Source organism: Coregonus clupeaformis, chromosome 16, assembly GCF_020615455.1.
Source record: "Coregonus clupeaformis isolate EN_2021a chromosome 16, ASM2061545v1, whole genome shotgun sequence".
Classification (NCBI taxonomy): Eukaryota; Metazoa; Chordata; class Actinopteri; order Salmoniformes; family Salmonidae; genus Coregonus; species Coregonus clupeaformis.
In genome coordinates, this window is record NC_059207.1 from 21968686 (window position 1) to 21987860 (window position 19175).

At 49.4% G+C, this 19175-nt stretch overlaps 1 protein-coding gene across 1 annotated transcript in view; it reads right to left on the reverse strand.

Moving 5' to 3' along the window:
- The window catches only part of LOC121584483 (WD repeat and FYVE domain-containing protein 3-like), a 267617-nt gene that overhangs the window by 21394 nt on the left and 227048 nt on the right, over nt 1-19175 (reverse strand). The window contains exons 50-58 of the mRNA XM_045225961.1: nt 8574-8780; nt 8325-8405; nt 8171-8225; nt 4457-4576; nt 4033-4150; nt 3652-3758; nt 2115-2268; nt 1799-1890; nt 1486-1698 (exon numbers count right to left, since the gene is read on the reverse strand). Of these exons, the coding sequence (XP_045081896.1) occupies nt 1486-1698; nt 1799-1890; nt 2115-2268; nt 3652-3758; nt 4033-4150; nt 4457-4576; nt 8171-8225; nt 8325-8405; nt 8574-8780 (1147 nt within the window). The remainder of the gene's footprint in view (nt 1-1485; nt 1699-1798; nt 1891-2114; nt 2269-3651; nt 3759-4032; nt 4151-4456; nt 4577-8170; nt 8226-8324; nt 8406-8573; nt 8781-19175) is intronic.

Below are 19175 nucleotides of genomic sequence, written 5' to 3' on the forward strand. Positions count from 1 at the left end.
ACCCCGCAAAGACCAGGGAGGTTTTCCAATACCCCGCAAAGACCAGGGAGGTTTTCCAATACCCCGCAAAGACCAGGAGGTTTTCCAATACCCCGCAAAGACCAGGGAGGTTTTCCAATACCCTGCAAAGACCAGGGAGGTTTTCCAATACCCCGCAAAGACCAGGGAGGTTTTCCAATACCCCGCAAAGACCAGGGAGGTTTTCCAATACCCCGCAAAGACCAGGGAGGTTTTCCAATACCCCGCAAAGACCAGGGAGGTTTTCCAATACCCCGCAAAGACCAGGGAGGTTTTTCCAATACCCCGCAAAGACCAGGGAGGTTTTCCAATACCCCGCAAAGAAGGGCACCTTTTAGATGGCTAAAAATTAAAATAAAAGCAGACATTGAATATCCCTTTGAGCACGGTGAAGTTATGAATTACACTTTGGATGGTGTATCAATACACCCAGGTCACTACAAAGATTCAGGCGTCCTTCCTAACTCAGTTGCCGGAGAGGAAGGAAACCGCTCAGGGATTTCACCATGAGGCCAATGGTGACTTTAAAACAGTTACAGAGTTTAATGGCTGTGAGGATGGATCAACAACATTGTAGTTAATTCACAATCCTAACCTAATTGACAGAGTGAAAAGAAGGAATCCTGTAGAGAATAAAACTACTCCAAAACATGCATCCTGTTTGCAACAAGGCACTAAAGTAATACTGCAAAAAAATTTGTCAAAGCAATTAACTTTGTCATGTTTGGGGCAAATCCAAAACAACACATTACTGAGTACCACTCTCCATATTTTCAAGCATCGTGCTGGCTGCATCATGTTATGGGTATGCTTGTAATCATTAAGGACTGGAGAGTTTTTCAGGATAAAAAATAAACGGCATGGCGCTAAGCACAGGAACAATCCTAGGAGGAAAACCTGGTTCAGTCTGCTTTCCACCAGACACTGGGAGATGAATTCACCTTTCAGCAGGACAATAACCTAAAACACAAGGCCAAATCTACACTGGAGTTGCTTACAAAGATGACAGTAAATTATCCTGAGTGGCAAAGTTACATGTTTGACTTAAATCTACTTGAATTTCTATGGCAAGACCTACAAATGGTTGTCTATCAATGATCAACAACCAATTTGACAGAGCTTGATGAATTTTTAAAAAGAATAATGTGCAAATATTGTACAATCCAGGTGTGCAAAGCTCTTAGAGACTTACCCAGAAAGACTCACAGCTGTAATCACCGCCAAAGGTGATTCTAACATGTATTGACTCATGGGTGTGAATACTTAAGTAAATTAGATATTTCTGTATTTAATTCTCAATAAATTTGCTAACATTTCTAAAAACGTTTTCACTTTGTCATTAAGGGGTGTTGTCTGTAGATGGGTCAGAAAAAAATAATAAATGTAATCCATTTTGAATTCAGGCTGTAACAACAACAAAATGTGCAATAAATTAAGGGGTATGAATACTTTCTGAAGGCACTGTACCTGTTTGGGGATCTGCCCGAAGTTGTTGATGAACCCGATGGTGGCGGTCTCCTTGAGGGGGTCGTTGATGTTGTAGATGTCCACCTGGCCCTCGTAGAACAGGTGGTGGAACACATTGACCGCCTCCACCGCCGGGGGACCCTGCTGCTTGAAGCCAAAGATCAGGTCGATCCACTCATGGAGGTGGGCGCTGACGTAGTCACACTCCAGAGCCTAGAGGAAAGACACGTTATGTAGGAGAACGCTGGAACACAAGCTGGCCCACGTGAAGCGTGTTCAGACACAGACAGACAAATGGTTGATTGGTACCCACCTGTCGATGGACTCTGATGAACTCTCGGGGGTCTCCCTTGGCCCATGGAGGCAGAAGGACGTCTCCTAGTCTAATCCCATTCTGTTTGGCACCTGTTAAGACATCAAGGCAAACTCTTATTTACTAGTCTCTAAACATGTTACTATTAAGTGGTAGGATCCAATGAGAGAGAGAGAGACTGAAATAGAAAGAGACATACAGAAAGAGAGAGAGAGAGAGCAGAGACTCATAGAGACAGTAGAGAGGAGAGCTAGCGTTCTGACTGACATAGGAAAAAGTTGTTCAGTTAGCTCTGACAGAATGGTATTAAACTGACCTAGGTCAAAGTTGTTGGAGTTGAGCATGAACTCTGGCAGGTAGAAGAACTCCGGGATGAGCTCCTTGACGTCGGCCATGTTGTGTTTGGAGGCAGAGAGCCAGGCCTCACGCATGCTGTGGAACATCCTGTCAGCCAGGTCAAAGTGACCTCCCTGTGGGGTGGGGAGAGGGAAGGCAGACATGACACACACACACACACTAGAGACACCACCACAGGCATCGTCTCCACCAACACACAGCTCCCAGAGAGAAAAGGTCATCGTTGGTATTCAAACCACATTCAACACAGGCGGTTTACTGTCTCTGGTTAATATCAGTGGGGGAAACTCTGATGAAGCCTGAATATTTCACTACCGTGCATCCAGAGACAAACAGACAATCCTAACCTTATCACCAAGCCTTAGAAAAAAACAAGCGGTAAAAAATAATAAAAAACATTGGTAAACTTGGACCCCAATTCAATCAACTGCAGATACAGAAAACTGCAACTTTTGAGTTTGGATCAAGCCCCTTTCCTCTCCTCCTCTCCCCTCCTTTATTCTCTCCATCCTTTCCACCCCCCTCTCCTCCTCTCCTCTCCCCTCCTCTCCTCCTTTCCTCTCCCCCTCTCCTCCTTTCCTCTCCTCCTCCCCTCCTTTCCTCCCCCCTCTCCTCCTTTCCTCTCCTCCTCCCCTCATTTCCTCCCCCCTCTCCTCCTTTCCTCTCCCCCTCTCCTCTCTCGTCCTCTCGTCCTTTCCTCTCCTCCTTTTCTCTCTCCTCCTCTCCTCCTTTCCTCTCTCCTCCTTTCCTCCTCTCCTCTCTCATCCTCTCCTCCTTTCCTCTCCCCTCCTCTCCTCTCCTCCTCTCCTCCTTTCTTCTCTCCTCTCCTCATTTCCTCTCTCCTCCTTCCATCCTTTCCTCCCCCTCTCCTCCTTTCCTCTCCTCTCCTCCTTTCCTCTCCTCTCCTCCTTTCCTCTCCTCCTTTTAAGGAGTCTGCGGACCGTGTGTTTGAGGAGTCTGCGGACCGTGTGTTTGAGGAGTCTGCGGACCGTGTGTTTGAGGAGTCTGCGGACCGTGTGTTTGAGGAGTCTGCGGACCGTGTGTTTGAGGAGTCTGCGGACCGTGTGTTTGAGGAGTCTGCGGACCGTGTGTTTGAGGAGTCTGCGGACCGTGTGTTTGAGGAGTCTGCGGACCGTGTGTTTGAGGAGTCTGCGGACCGTGTGTTTGAGGAGTCTGCGGACCGTGTGTTTGAGGAGTCTGCGGACCGTATGTTTGAGGAGTCTGCGGACCGTGTGTTTGAGGAGTCTGCGGACCGTGTGTTTGAGGAGTCTGCGGACCGTGTGTTTGAGGAGTCTGCGGACCGTGTGTTTGAGGAGTCTGCGGACCGTGTGTGTTTGAGGAGTCTGCGGACCGTGTGTTTGAGGAGTCTGCGGACCGTGTGTTTGAGGAGTCTGCGGACCGTGTGTTTGAGGAGTCTGCGGACCGTGTGTTTGTGGAGTCTGCGGACCGTGTGTTTGAGGAGTCTGCGGACCGTGTGTTTGTGGGTGAAGTTGTACCTGAAGCCTGAGGAAAATCTGAGTGAAGGGTTCCATGCGGACCAGGTAGGAAGCCACGATCATTGCTGAGGAGTAGTGTGTCCCATAGTGATACGCTGGGGTCTCACCTAAAACAGACACACGTTTTAGAAGAACACTTCATAGTCCAGAAGCGGAAACAGAAATATGTATTTTTGCAAGACAAACATTTTACTAAAGGGACAATTTCCCACACAGGTGAATTCTAGTGTTGGACTAAAAAAGCTTGTTGTAGCATTCCCATTGAAATATCTTTGCACTCCAGGATAAGGATAATGCGTAACCTGTGTCCAGGAAACTGGCCCTAGGGGGTGTAGCTAAACAGGCAGTTAGTTGGTCAGTCATACTGTGTGTTTGTCTTACTGGTGGGGTCCTCCCAGTCCTTGAACCTCTTCTTGTACTGCGTTAGCCTGTCATCTGTCTGGGCTCCCATTGGTTTAGCCAGGTTCCGGAACGTCTGTGGGTTGTTCAGGTCCAACTCCTGGGAACCAGATCAGACCAGTTTAATCACACTACATTCCATTTATCATGCTGTGTAATCATGAATAATAACTATAACGTTTGATATCATTAACAAATCGGTCCTTGAAACAAAGAGTTGGACGTTATAGAGTTTGTCCATTTACATAAGTCCAGGTAATGTCTACCGCTCAGGTAGTTGGGCAAGGTGCTGATGGAATTAGGCCTACAGTTGTGGAAGGAAATAGCCGCAATAGGAGTGTGGTTCTGACAGCGGTACACGTCAGATATCCAGTATAGCATTACTATGTGTGTACTGTGTTGTTACCTCAGAGTCGTAGTCTGCCAGGATCCAGGGGAAGACGGGGTACTGCATCAGGTCGTTGTAGGAGCGACCAGCCAGAGTGTTGAGATGCATCAGGTACTGGAAGTTACTGATCTCACCTCGCTATGGAAACACAGAGAGGACACTATAGTTACTGATCTCACCACGCTATGGAAACACAGAGAGGACACTATAGTTACTGATCTCACCACGCTATGGAAACACAGAGAGGACACTATAGTTACTGATCTCACCACGCTATGGAAACACAGAGAGGACACTATAGTTACTGATCTCACCACGCTATGGAAACACAGAGAGGACACTATAGTTACTGATCTCACCACGCTATGGAAACACAGAGAGGACACTATAGTTACTGATCTCACCACGCTATGGAAACACAGAGAGGACACTATAGTTACTGATCTCTCCACGCTATGGAAACACAGAGAGGACACTATAGTTACTGATCTCACCACGCTATGGAAACACAGAGAGGACACTATAGTTACTGATCTCACCACGCTATGGAAACACAGAGAGGACACTATAGTTACTGATCTCACCACGCTATGGAAACACAGAGAGGACACTATAGTTACTGATCTCTCCACGCTATGGAAACACAGAGAGGACACTATAGTTACTGATCTCTCCACGCTATGGAAACACAGAGAGGACACTATAGTTACTGATCTCTCCACGCTATGGAAACACAGAGAGGACACTATAGTTACTGATCTCTCCACGCTATGGAAACACAGAGAGGACACTATAGTTACTGATCTCACCACGCTATGGAAACACAGAGAGGACACTATAGTTACTGATCTCTCCACGCTATGGAAACACAGAGAGGACACTATAGTTACTGATCTCTCCACGCTATGGAAACACAGAGAGGACACTATAGTTACTGATCTCTCCACGCTATGGAAACACAGAGAGGACACTATAGTTACTGATCTCACCACGCTATGGAAACACAGAGAGGACACTATAGTTACTGATCTCACCACGCTATGGAAACACAGAGAGGACACTATAGTTACTGATCTCACCACGCTATGGAAACACAGAGAGGACACTATAGTTACTGATCTCACCACGCTATGGAAACACAGAGAGGACACTATAGTTACTGATCTCTCCACGCTATGGAAACACAGAGAGGACACTATAGTTACTGATCTCACCACGCTATGGAAACACAGAGAGGACACTATAGTCACTGATCTCTCCACGCTATGGAAACACAGAGAGGACACTATAGTTACTGATCTCTCCACGCTATGGAAACACAGAGAGGACACTATAGTTACTGATCTCTCCACGCTATGGAAACACAGAGAGGACACTATAGTTACTGATCTCTCCACGCTATGGAAACACAGAGAGGACACTATAGTTACTGATCTCTCCACGCTATGGAAACACAGAGAGGACACTATAGTTACTGATCTCTCCACGCTATGGAAACACAGAGAGGACACTATAGTTACTGATCTCACCACGCTATGGAAACACAGAGAGGACACTATAGTTACTGATCTCTCCACGCTAAGGAAACACAGAGAGGACACTATAGTTACTGATCTCACCACGCTATGGAAACAGAGGACACTATAGTTACTGATCTCTCCACGCTATGGAAACACAGAGAGGACACTATAGTTACTGATCTCTCCACGCTATGGAAACACAGAGAGGACACTATAGTTACTGATCTCACCACGCTATGGAAACACAGAGAGGACACTATAGTTACTGATCTCTCCACGCTATGGAAACACAGAGAGGACACTATAGTTACTGATCTCTCCACGCTATGGAAACACAGAGAGGACACTATAGTTACTGATCTCTCCACGCTATGGAAACACAGAGAGGACACTATAGTTACTGATCTCTCCACGATATGGAAACACAGAGAGGACACTATAGTTACTGATCTCACCACGCTATGGAAACACAGAGAGGACACTATAGTTACTGATCTCACCACGCTATGGAAACACAGAGAGGACACTATAGTTACTGATCTCTCCACGCTATGGAAACACAGAGAGGACACTATAGTTACTGATCTCACCACGCTATGGAAACACAGAGAGGACACTATAGTTACTGATCTCTCCACGCTATGGAAACACAGAGAGGACACTATAGTTACTGATCTCACCACGCTATGGAAACACAGAGAGGACACTATAGTTACTGATCTCTCCACGCTATGGAAACACAGAGAGGACACTATAGTTACTGATCTCACCACGCTATGGAAACACAGAGAGGACACTATAGTTACTGATCTCTCCACGCTATGGAAACACAGAGAGGACACTATAGTTACTGATCTCTCCACGCTATGGAAACACAGAGAGGACACTATAGTTACTGATCTCTCCACGCTATGGAAACACAGAGAGGACACTATAGTTACTGATCTCTCCACGCTATGGAAACACAGAGAGGACACTATAGTTACTGATCTCACCACGCTATGGAAACACAGAGAGGACACTATAGTTACTGATCTCTCCACGCTATGGAAACACAGAGAGGACACTATAGTTACTGATCTCACCACGCTATGGAAACACAGAGAGGACACTATAGTTACTGATCTCTCCACGCTATGGAAACACAGAGAGGACACTATAGTTACTGATCTCTCCACGCTATGGAAACACAGAGAGGACACTATAGTTACTGATCTCTCCACGCTATGGAAACACAGAGAGGACACTATAGTTACTGATCTCTCCACGCTATGGAAACAGAGAGGACACTATAGTTACTGATCTCTCCACGCTATGGAAACAGAGGACACTATAGTTACTGATCTCTCCACGCTATGGAAACAGAGAGGACACTATAGTTACTGATCTCTCCACGCTATGGAAACAGAGAGGACACTATAGTTACTGATCTCTCCACGCTATGGAAACAGAGAGGACACTATAGTTACTGATCTCTCCACGCTATGGAAACAGAGGACACTATAGTTACTGATCTCTCCACGCTATGGAAACAGAGGACACTATAGTTACTGATCTCTCCACGCTATGGAAACAGAGAGGACACTATAGTTACTGATCTCTCCACGCTATGGAAACAGAGGACACTATAGTTACTGATCTCTCCACGCTATGGAAACAGAGAGGACACTATAGTTACTGATCTCTCCACGCTATGGAAACAGAGGACACTATAGTTACTGATCTCTCCACGCTATGGAAACAGAGGACACTATAGTTACTGATCTCTCCACGCTATGGAAACAGAGAGGACACTATAGTTACTGATCTCTCCACGCTATGGAAACAGAGGACACTATAGTTACTGATCTCTCCACGCTATGGAAACAGAGGACACTATAGTTACTGATCTCTCCACGCTATGGAAACAGAGGACACTATAGTTACTGATCTCTCCACGCTATGGAAACAGAGGACACTATAGTTACTGATCTCTCCACGCTATGGAAACAGAGGACACTATAGTTACTGATCTCTCCACGCTATGGAAACAGAGGACACTACCGTCAGATCTCAACATTAAAGTAACCCTTATTCATACAGATTCTTCTCATTGAGATAAAAATCGCCTTACATGAGAGACCTGTTAGAACGCCTTCCTGCGGTTGGCTACAATACCACAGAGAAAAGCCATTTACTTGGTATTTATTCAAGTAGAATTGTTGTAACCTACCTCCCATCTCTGGGTGACAGATTTCTCTCCTACCAGAGTGCTGAGTAGCCCAGACCTGATGGAAGACATTGAAGACAGGTGTGGCAGTTACAATAGAAGACTGTATGTATATTTGTGTCATGGTGTAAAACACTGTATGAAAAAAAGGAAGTACCCCTGTTCTACACTGGTGTTGGGCCTCTGTCCTGAGACTGACTCGGAGCTGTCAGCCAGAGATGGAACCACCGCTAGGAACCTGGACATGGAGAGAATAGAAAACGGCAACAGGAGAGATCATCACTGTCCTTTTGGGAGTAATACTGTACTTGGCAAATGCGCTCGCTAACACATAGAGCTGTACGTCACCTTTAGCAGCATGGCAACAGTGTTAGAAAAATTAACTTTTCAATGAGCACAACAGTACCTCTGGTACACCTTGTTGCGGACTCCTTTCTGGAAGGCCAGCAGGTAGTTCCTCCCGTCTCCTGAGAACACCTCCACAGCCATGGGTTGCAGCAGGTATCGTCTCTTGTGGACCTCCTTGATGTCCTCGTAGGCAAAGATACTGCAGGTCCTCTTCAGCTGGCTCTGACCCTGCCTCGCCCCTCTGGGGATGATGGTCTCATGCAGGCTGGAGACAGAGAGACATGTCAAAACCCCAGCTTCTCCTTGAATATCCCCACCCCACTGCCAGTTAGACTTTTAGGATATTTTCCAGAACTAAAACACCTGCTTCAACTAATTAACTAATCAGCAAGCCTTTGGTTAGTTGAATCAGCCAGGTGAGGTAGTTATAAATGCTAAATAACTCTTTAGAAACCATAGCGACCGTCGACGGCCTTTCTTTAAATGACTATTACGGCTGCGAACGGCCTTGTCTTTCTAACAATAATATATGTAGCGCAAAATGTACTTGCAAACAACCTGTTGTCGTATTCGCGTGGTTGTTGTCATCAACAACTCTCTATGTCCCCTATCCTCCCGGCTGGCTCGGTCCTCCCCTCCTGCTCCGTGGCTTGACGACTCATTGAGAGCTCACAGAACAGGGCTCCGGGCAGCCGAGCGGAAATGGAGGAAAACTAGACTCCCTGCGGACCTGGCATCTTTTCACTCCCTCCTCTCTACATTTTCTTCCTCTGTTTCTGCTGCTAAAGCCACTTTCTATCACTCTAAATTTCAAGCCTCTGCCTCTAACCCTAGGAAGCTCTTTGCCACCTTCTCCTCCCTGCTGAATCCTCCTCCTCCTCCCCCTCTCTCCTCCCTCTCTGTGGATGACTTTGTCAACCATTTTGAAAAGAAGATTGACGACATCCGATCCTCATTTACTAAGTCAAATGACACCGCTGGTCCTGCTCACACTGCCCTACCCTATGCTTTGACTTCTTTCTCCCCTCTCTCTCCAGATGAAATGTTGCGACTTGTGATGGCCGGCTGCCCAACAACCTGCCCGCTTGACCCTATCCCCTCCTCTCTTCTCCAGACCATTTCCGGAGACCTTCTCCCTTACCTCACCTCGCTCATCAACTCATCCTTGACCGCTGGCTATGTCCCTTCCGTCGTCAAGAGAGCGAGAGTTGCACCCCTCCTCAAAAAACCTACACTCGATCCCTCCGATGTCAACAACTACAGACCAGTATCCCTTCTTTCTTTTCTCTCCAAAACTCTTGAGCGTGCCGTCTCTAGCCAACTCTCCTGCTATCTCTCTCAGAATTACCTTCTTGATCCAAACCAGTCAGGTTTCAAGACTGGTCATTCAACTGAGACTGCTCTTCTCTGTGTCACGGAGGCTCTCCGCACTGCTAAAGCTAACTCTCTCTCCTCTGCTCTTATCCTTCTAGACCTATCCGCTGCCTTTGATACTGTGAACCATCAGATCCTCCTCTCCACCCTCTCCGAATTGGGCATCTCCGGCGCTGCTCACTCTTGGATTGCGTCCTACCTGACAGGTCGCTCCTACCAGGTGGCGTGGCGAGAATCTGTCTCCGCACCACGTGCTCTCACCACTGGTGTCCCCCAGGTCTCAGTTCTAGGCCCTCTCCTATTCTCTCTATACACCAAGTCACTTGGCTCTGTCATATTCTCACATGGTCTATCCTATCATTGCTACGCAGACGACACACAATACATTTAGTCCTTTCCCCCTTCTGATAACCAGGTGGCGAATCGCATCTCTGGCAGACATATCAGTGTGGATGTCAGATCACCACCTCAAGCTGAACCTCGGCAAGACGGAGCTGCTCTTCCTCCCGGGGAAGGACTGCCCGCTCCATGATCTCGCCATCACGGTTGAAAACTCCATTGTGTCCTCCTCCCAGAGTGCAAAGAACCTTGGCGTGACCCTGGACAACACCCTGTCGTTCTCCGCTAACATCAAAGCGGTGACCCGATCCTGCAGGTTCATGCTCTACAACATTTGCGGAGTACGACCCTAACTTACACAGAAAGCGGCACAGGTCCTAATCCAGGCACTTGTCATCTCCCGTCTGGATTACTGCAACTCGCTGTTGGCTGGGCTCCCTGCCTGTGCCATTAAACCCCTACAACTTATCCAGAACGCTGCAGCCTGTCTGGTGTTCAACCTTCCCAAGTTCTCTCATGTCACCCCGCTCCTCCGCACACTCCACTGGCTTCCAGTTGAAGCACGCATCTACTACAAAACCATGGTGCTTGCCTACGGAGCTGTGAGGGGAACGGAACCTCCTTACCTTCAGGCTCTGATCCTACACCCAAACGAGGGCACTACGTTCATCCACCTCTGGTCTGCTAGCCCCCCTACCTCTACGGAAGCACAGTTCCCGCTCAGCCCAGTCAAAGCTATTCGCTGCTCTGGCACCCCAATGGTGGAACAAGCTCCCCCACGACGCCAGGACAGCGGAGTCACTGACCACCTTCCGGAGACACTTGAAACCCTACCTCTTTAAGGAATACCTGGAATAGTATAACAGTAATCCTTCTACCCCCCCCCTCCCCCACAAAAGAAAAAGAAAAGAAAAAGTGGAGTGGTTGTCCCACTGGCTATCCTAAGTTGAATGCACCAATTTGTAAGTCGCTCTGGATAGCGTAGAAAAACCTGCAAAATCGGTAGTGTATCAAATACTTGTTCTCCCCACTGTATGTATTCACCCCCTTTGCTATGAAGCCCCTAAATAAGATCTGGTGCAACCAATTACCTTCAGAAGTCACATAATTAGTTAAATAAAGTCCACCTGTGTGCAATCTAAGTGTCACATGATCTGTCACATGATCTCAGTATATATACACCTGTTCTGAAAGGCCCCAGAGTCTGCAACACCACTAAGCAAGGGGCACCACCAAGCAAGCGGCACCATGAAGACCAAGGAGCTCTCCAAACAGGTCAGGGACAAAGTTGTGGAGAAGTACAGATCAGGGTTGGGTTATAAAAAAATATCAGACACAATGAACATTCCACGGAGCACCATTAAATCCATTATTATAAAATGGAAAGAATATGTGTCACGGATTCTGCCGAGGCTGCTCCTCCTCCTTGTTCGGGCAGGCTTCGGCGTTCGTCGTCCCCGGAGTACTAGCTGCCACCGTTGAATGTTTCTATGTTTGATTGCTTTTGTCTGTCTATTGCACCTGTGTCCGTTTGTGTCTGATTATGTGTTCTATAAGTTGCCTGTTTTGTATTGGTTAGGTTGTGTGTTGTTTTTCGCATGTCAGTTTGTGCTGCGTGTTTGCTCTGTTTGTAGTTTTGGAGTTTACGCACAGTTTGCGTAATCGCTCGCCTCTGTGTGTTTTTGAGGCCGTTTATTGTATTTTTGCCTAGTGGTTAACTAGTAAACTTTGTTGGACTAGCTTCGGTGTCCTGCGCCTGACTTCCACACCACACTTACATCAGCCCTTGACAGAACAACACACCATTATGGAGTCAGCAGGAGCAGCGGCGGCACCCAAGTCGCTGGAGGATCGGATCAGCGACCAAGACACCATGATCCGGCAACTTGGGGCCGCCATGAACGAGGTGTCCAACACTCTACGCCGGTTGGTTACGGGAGAGGTGCCCACGCCTTCGCACACCTTACCATCACCATCGGCCAGTCCTCCTCTCCCAGCACCGGAACCCAGTGGCATTCGGCTCTCGCTCCCGAGGGCATATGATGGTTCTGCAGCCGGGTGTCAGGGGTTCCTCCTGCAGGTGGAACTATACCTGGCCACCATACACCTGGTGCCCTCGGGATACGAGAGCGTCTCCGCCCTCATCTCCTGTCTATCCGGCAAGGCGTTGGAGTGGGCCAACGCCGAATGGAGGGGAATAGACGCCGCTACATCACCTACGCGGAGTTCTCCCGCCGCTTCAGGGCTGTGTTCGGTCATCCACCTGAGGGGAAGGCGGCGGGGGAGCGTCTGGAGTGCACAGGAGTTCGCCCTGGAGTTCCGGACTCTAGCGGCGGATGCGGGGTGGAATGAGAGGGCCCTCATCGACCATTACCGGTGTAGCCTACGAGAGGACGTTCGTCGTGAGCTGGCCTGCAGGGACACCAAACCTATCCTTCGACCAGTTGGTGGACATTTCCATCCGTCTCGACACCCTGCTGGCTACCCGCGGGACGTCCCGAGGGGGGTCGCCATTCCACCCTCCAGCACCTCCGAGCCGATTCCCATGGAGCTCGGGGGTGCTGGCGCTAGGGGAGAGGAGGAGAGAGAACCCGAGGGGGGGCCGTCCCCCTGCACCAACTGTGGCCGTGGAGGACACACTGCGGCTAGGTGCTGGGGGAGGGTCTCCTGGGAGAGGGGACAACAGGTCACGCACCGGGGAGTCATTTCAGGTGAGTAGGCGCCCCACTTACCCAGAGCTCTCTGTTGGTCACATGAGTATACCTGTGAGATTTCCACAGGTGGCACCTCATTCCCAGCATAAGGCGCTAGTAGATTCAGGCGCAGCTGGGAATTTTGTTGATCGTGAATTTTGTTATAGGCTAGGAATTCCCCTTCGGCCGGTAGAAGTCCCTTTTCCTGTTCATGCCCTAGACAGCCGGCCGCTGGGGTCGGGGTTGATCAGAGAAGTCACAGCACCACTTAAGATGACGACGTTCAGTTTTATCTGATCGACTCTCCTGCGTATCCCGTGGTGCTGGGGCTTCCCTGGTTAAGCGCCCATGATCCTACCATTGCGTGGCAACAGAGGGCTCTTATGGAGTGGTCTGCCCAGTGTGTAGGGAAATGTCTAGGGGTTTCTTTAGGGGCGACCTCGGTGGAGAGTCCGAACCAAGTGCCCGCAATGCGCATTCCCCCTGAATATGAGGATTTAGCACTTGTGTTCAGCAAAACTAGGGCAACACGGCTAACCACTCATAGACAGGGGGGATTGTGCGATAGATCTCCAAACAGGAGCGGCACTTCCCGGAGCCGTGTGTATCCCCTGTCTCAAGAAGAGACAGCGGCTATGGAGACTTACATAGCGAGTCCTTGGCACAGGGATACATCCGGTCTTCCACTTCCCCGGTTTCCTCGAGTTTCTTCTTTGTGAAGAAGAAGGACGGGGGTTTGCGCCCGTGTATTGATTACCGTAGTCTCAATCAGATCACGGTTAAGTACAGTTACCCTCTTCCTCTGATTGCGACTATGACGGAGTCGTTACGCGGAGCGCGGTTCTTCACAAAGTTGGATCTCAGGAGCGCGTACAATCTGAGTGCGCATTAGGGAGGGGGGATGAATGGAAAACAGCATTTAGCACCACCTCGGGTCATTACGAGTATCTCGTCATGCGATACGGGTTAATGAATGCTCCTTCAGTCTTCCAATCCTTTGTTGACGAGATTTTCCGGGACATGCATGGGCAGGGTGTGGTAGTATACATTGACGACATCCTAGTGTACTCTTCTACCCGAGCCGAGCATGTAGCCCTGGTGCGCCGAGTATTGAGGAGGCTGTTGGAGCATGACTTGTATGTTAAGGCAGAGAAATGACTGTTTTTCCAGGAGTCCATCTCCTTTTTGGGTTATCAATTGTCCGCGTCTGGTGTGAAGATAGAGGTTGACCGTGTGTCGGCCGTGCGTAATTGGCAAACTCCAACCACTGTAAAAGAGGTGCAGCAGTTTTTGGGTTTTGCTGATTACTACCAGAGGTTTATCTGGGGCTTTGGACAGGTGGCAGCTCCCATTACGTCCCTGCTAAAGGGGGGTCCGGTGCGTTTGCAGTGGTCAGCTGAAGCGGACAGGGCATTTGTTAGACTGAAGAACCTGTTCACTTCGGCCCGGTGCTGGCGCATCCGGACCCCGCTTACCATTTCAAGTTGAGGTAGACGCGTCCGAGGCCGGTATTGGGGCAATCCTGTCGTAACGGTCCGGCACGCCACCCAAGCTCCGCCCCTGTGCGTTCTACTCTAAGAAGCTCAGCTCGGCGGAGCGTAATTATGACGTAGGGGACAGGGAGCTGTTGGCTGTAGTCCAGGCCCTAAAGGTGTGGAGGCATTGGCTTGAGGGGGCTCAACACCCTTTCCTCATTCTGACTGACCACCGTAACCTGGAGTACATCCGGGCAGCTAGGAGATTGAACCCTCGTCAGGCTAGGTGGAACATGCTCCTGACCCGGTTTGTTTTTAAGATCACATACATCCCAGGGTCCCAGAACGGTAAGGCAGACGCCCTGTCCCGGCGGTATGACACAGAGGAGAGGTCCATCGAGCCTACTCCCCATACTGCCGGAGTCTTGTCTGGTGGCTCCGGTTGTGTGGGAGGTCGATGCGGAGATTGAGCGGGCACTGCGTCCGACCCTACTCCCCGAGTGTCCTGTGGGGGCGGACGTACGTTCCGCTCGAGGTTCGTGACCGCCTTATTTATTGGGCTCATACATCACCCTCCTCTGGACATCCAGGTATTGGCCGGACAGTGCACTGCCTTAGCGTGAAATACTGGTGGCCAACGTTAGCTAAGGGATGTGAGGGTTTATGTCTCCTCCTGCTCGGTGTGCGCCCAGTGTAAGGCGCCTAGACATTTGCCCAGGGGAAAGTTACATCCCCTGCCCGTTCCACAACGACCATGGTCCCACCTCTCGGTGGATTTTGTGACCGACCTTCCCCCCTCCCAGGGGAATACCACCATTTTGGTCGTTGTGGATCGGTTTTCCAAGGCCTGTCGTCTCCTCCCAATGCCGGGTCTCCCTACTGCCCTACAGACCGCTGAGGCCCTATTTACCCACGTGTTCCGGCACTATGGGGTCCCCGAGGATATTGTGTCTGACCGAGGTCCCCAGTTCACCTCCAGAGTCTGGGGGGCGTTCATGGAACGCTTGGGGGTCTCGGTGAGCCTTACCTCGGGGTACCACCCAGAGAGCAATGGGCAGGTTGAACGAGTCAACCAGGATGTGGGTAGGTTTCTGAGGTCCTATTGCCAGGGCCGGCCGGAGGAGTGGTCTAGGTATATCCCCTGGGCAGAGATGGCCCAGAACTCTCTCCGCCACTCCTCCACCAATTTAACACCTTTCCAGTGTGTTTTAGGGTATCAGCCGGTCCTGGCACCATGGCACGAGAGCCAGATCGAGGCCCCTGCGGTGGATGAGTGGATTCGGCGCTCGGAGGAGACGTGGGACGCTGCACATGTCCATCTGCAGCGGGCCATCAGTCGACAAAAGGCGAGCGCCGATCGCCACTGCAGTGAGGGACCGGTATACGCACCGGGAGATCGAGTCTGGCTCTCGACTCGAAACCTGCCCCTCCGCCTGCCCTGCCGGAAGCTGGGTCGGCGGTTTGTGGGGCCCTTTAAAGTCCTGAGAAGATTGAACGAGGTGTGTTACAGGTTACAACTGCCTATTGATTACAAGAATATTAACGCCTCGTTCCATGTGTCTCGTCTCAGGCCGGTGGTAGCTGGCCCACTCCAAGAAGATGAGATAGGAGAGACCCCTCCGCCCCCTTTGGACATCGAGGGGGCCCCGGCGTACAGGGTCCGGACCATCTTGGACTCGAGGCGCCGGATGAGTGGTCTCCAGTATCTCGTGGAGTGGGAGGGGTACGGTCCGGAGGAACGGTGCTGGAGTGCCTAGGAGGGACATCCTAGATCCATCCCTCCTGACTGAGTTCCACCATGGGCATCCCACGCGCCCGGGTCCGCGTCCTCCTGGCCGTCCCGAGGCCGGGTCGGCGCACGGCTGGTGCCGCGCGTCAAGGGGGGGTACTGTCACGGATTCTGCCGAGGCTGCTCCTCCTCCTTGTTCGGGCAGGCTTCGGCGTTCGATCGCCCCGGAGTACTAGCTGCCACCGTTGAATGTTTCTATGTTTGATTGCTTTTGTCTGTCTATTGCACCTGTGTCCGTTTGTGTCTGATTATGTGTTCTATAAGTTGCCTGTTTTGTATTGGTTAGGTTGCGTGTTGTTTTTCGCATGTCAGTTTGTGCTGCGTGTTTGCTCTGTTTGTTGTTTTGGAGTTTACGCACAGTTTGCGTAATCGCTCGCCTCTGTGTGTTTTTGAGGCCGTTTATTGTATTTTTGCCTAGTGGTTAACTAGTAAACTTTGTTGGACTAGCTTCGGTGTCCTGCGCCTGACTTCCACACCACACTTACATCAGCCCTTGACAATATGGCACAACAAACCTGCCAAGAGAGGGCCGCCCACCAAAACTAACGGACCAGGCAAGGAGGGCATTAATCAGAGAGGCAACAAAGAGACCAAAGATAACCCTGAAGGAGCTGCAAAGCTCCACAGCGGAGATTGGAGTATCTGTCCATAGGACCACTTTAAGCCGTACACTCCACAGAGCTGGGCTTTACGGAAGAGTGGCCAGAAAAAAGCCATTGCTTAAAGAAAAAAATAAGCAAACACGTTTGGTGTTCGCCAAAAGGCATGTGGGAGACTCCCTAAACAAATGGAAGAAGGTACTCTGGTCAGATGAGACTAAAATTGAGCTTTTTGGCCATCAAGGAAAACCCTATGTCTGGCGTAAACCCAACACCTCTCATCACCCCTGAGAACACCATCCCCACAGTGAAGCATGGTGGTGGCAGCATCATGCTGTGGGGATGTTTCTCATCGGTAGGGACTGGGAAACTGGTCAGAATTGAAGGAATGATGGATGGCGCTAAATTCAGGGAAAATCTTGAGGGAAACTTGTTTCACTCTTCCAGAGATTTGAGACTGGGATGGAGGTTCACCTTCCAGCAGGACAATGACCCTAGGCATACTGCTAAAGCAACAGTTGCTTGAGTGGTTTAAGGGGAAACATTTAAATGTGTAGGAATGGCCTAGTCAAAGGCCAGACCTCAATCCAATTGAGAATCTGTGGTATGACTTAAAGATTGCTGTACACCAGCGGAACCCATCCAACTTGAAGGAGCTGGAGCAGTTTTTCCTTGAAGAATGGGCAAAAATCCTAGTGGCTAGATGTGCCAAGCTTATAGAGACATACCCCAAGCGACTTGCAGCTGTAATTGCTGCAAAAGGTGGCTCTACAAAGTATTGAATTTGGGCGGGTGAATAGTTATGCACGCTCAAGTTCTGTTTTTTTGCCTTATTTCTTGTTTGTTTCACAAGAAAAAATATTTTGCATCTTCGAAGTGGTAGGCATGTTGTGTAAATCAAATGATACAAACCCCCCCAAAATCCATTTTAATTCCAGGTTGTAAGGCAACAAAATAGGAAAAATGCCAAGGGGAAAAATACCACTGTAAGCCAACGTCGTTTTAGAGAATTTGGCAATACATTAAACCGGCCTCACAAACGCAGACCACGTGTAACCACACCAGCCAAGGACCTCCACATCCGGCTTCTTCACCTGTGGGATCGTCTGAGACCAGCCACCCGCACAGCTGATGGAACTGTGGGTTTGCACAACCAAGTAATTTCTGCACCAACTGTCAGAAACCGTCTCAGGGAAGCTCATCTGCGTGCTCGTCGTCCTCACCAGGGTCTTGACCTGACTGCAGTTCGGCATCGTAACCGACTTCAGTGGGCAAATGCTCACCTTCGATGGCCACTGTCACGCTCTTCATGGATGAATCCCGGTTTCAACTGTACCGGGCAGATGGCAGACAGCGTGTATGGCGTTGTGTGGGCGAGCGGTTTGCTGATGTCAACGTTGTGAACAGAGTGTCCCATGGTGGCGGTAGGGTTATGATATGGGCAGGCATAAGCTACGAACAACGAACACAATTGCCTTTAATCGATGGCATTTTGAATGCACAGAGATACCGTGATGAGATCCTGAGGCCCATTGTCATGCTATTCATCTGCCGCCATCACCTCATGCTTCAGCATGATAATGCACGACCCCACGTCGCAAGGATCCGTACACATTTCCTGGAAGCTGAACATTTCCCAGTTCTTCCATGGCCTGCATACTCACCAGACAGACATGTCTCCCATTGAGCATGTTTGGGATGCTCTGGATTGGCGTGTTCCAGTTCCAGCCAATATCCAGCAACTTCGCAACAGCCAGTTAAGAGGAGTGGGACAACATTCCACAGGCCAGAATCAACAGCCTGATCAACTCTATGGGAAGGAGATGTGTCGTGCTGCATGAGGCAAATGGTGGTCACACCAGATACTGCACCAGATACTGACTGGTTCTCTGATCCACGCCCCTACCTTTTTTAAAAAGGTATCGGTGACCAACAGATGCATTTCTGCATTCCCAGTCATGTGAAATTCATAGATTTGGGCCTAATGAATTTATTTAAATTGACTGATTTCCTTATATGAAATTGTTGCATTTATATTTTTCTTCAGTATACAGTGGGGAAAAAAAGTATTTAGTCAGCCACCAATTGTGCAAGTTCTCCCACTTAAAAAGATGAGAGAGGCCTGTAATTTTCATCATAGGTACACGTCAACTATGACAGACAAATTGAGAAAAAATTTCCAGAAAATCACATTGTAGGATTTTTTATGAATTTATTTGCAAATTATGGTGGAAAATAAGTATTTGGTCACCTACAAACAAGCAAGATTTCTGGCTCTCACAGACCTGTAACTTCTTCTTTAAGAGGCTCCTCTGTCCTCCACTCGTTACCTGTATTAATGGCACCTGTTTGAACTTGTTATCAGTATAAAAGACACCTGTCCACAACCTC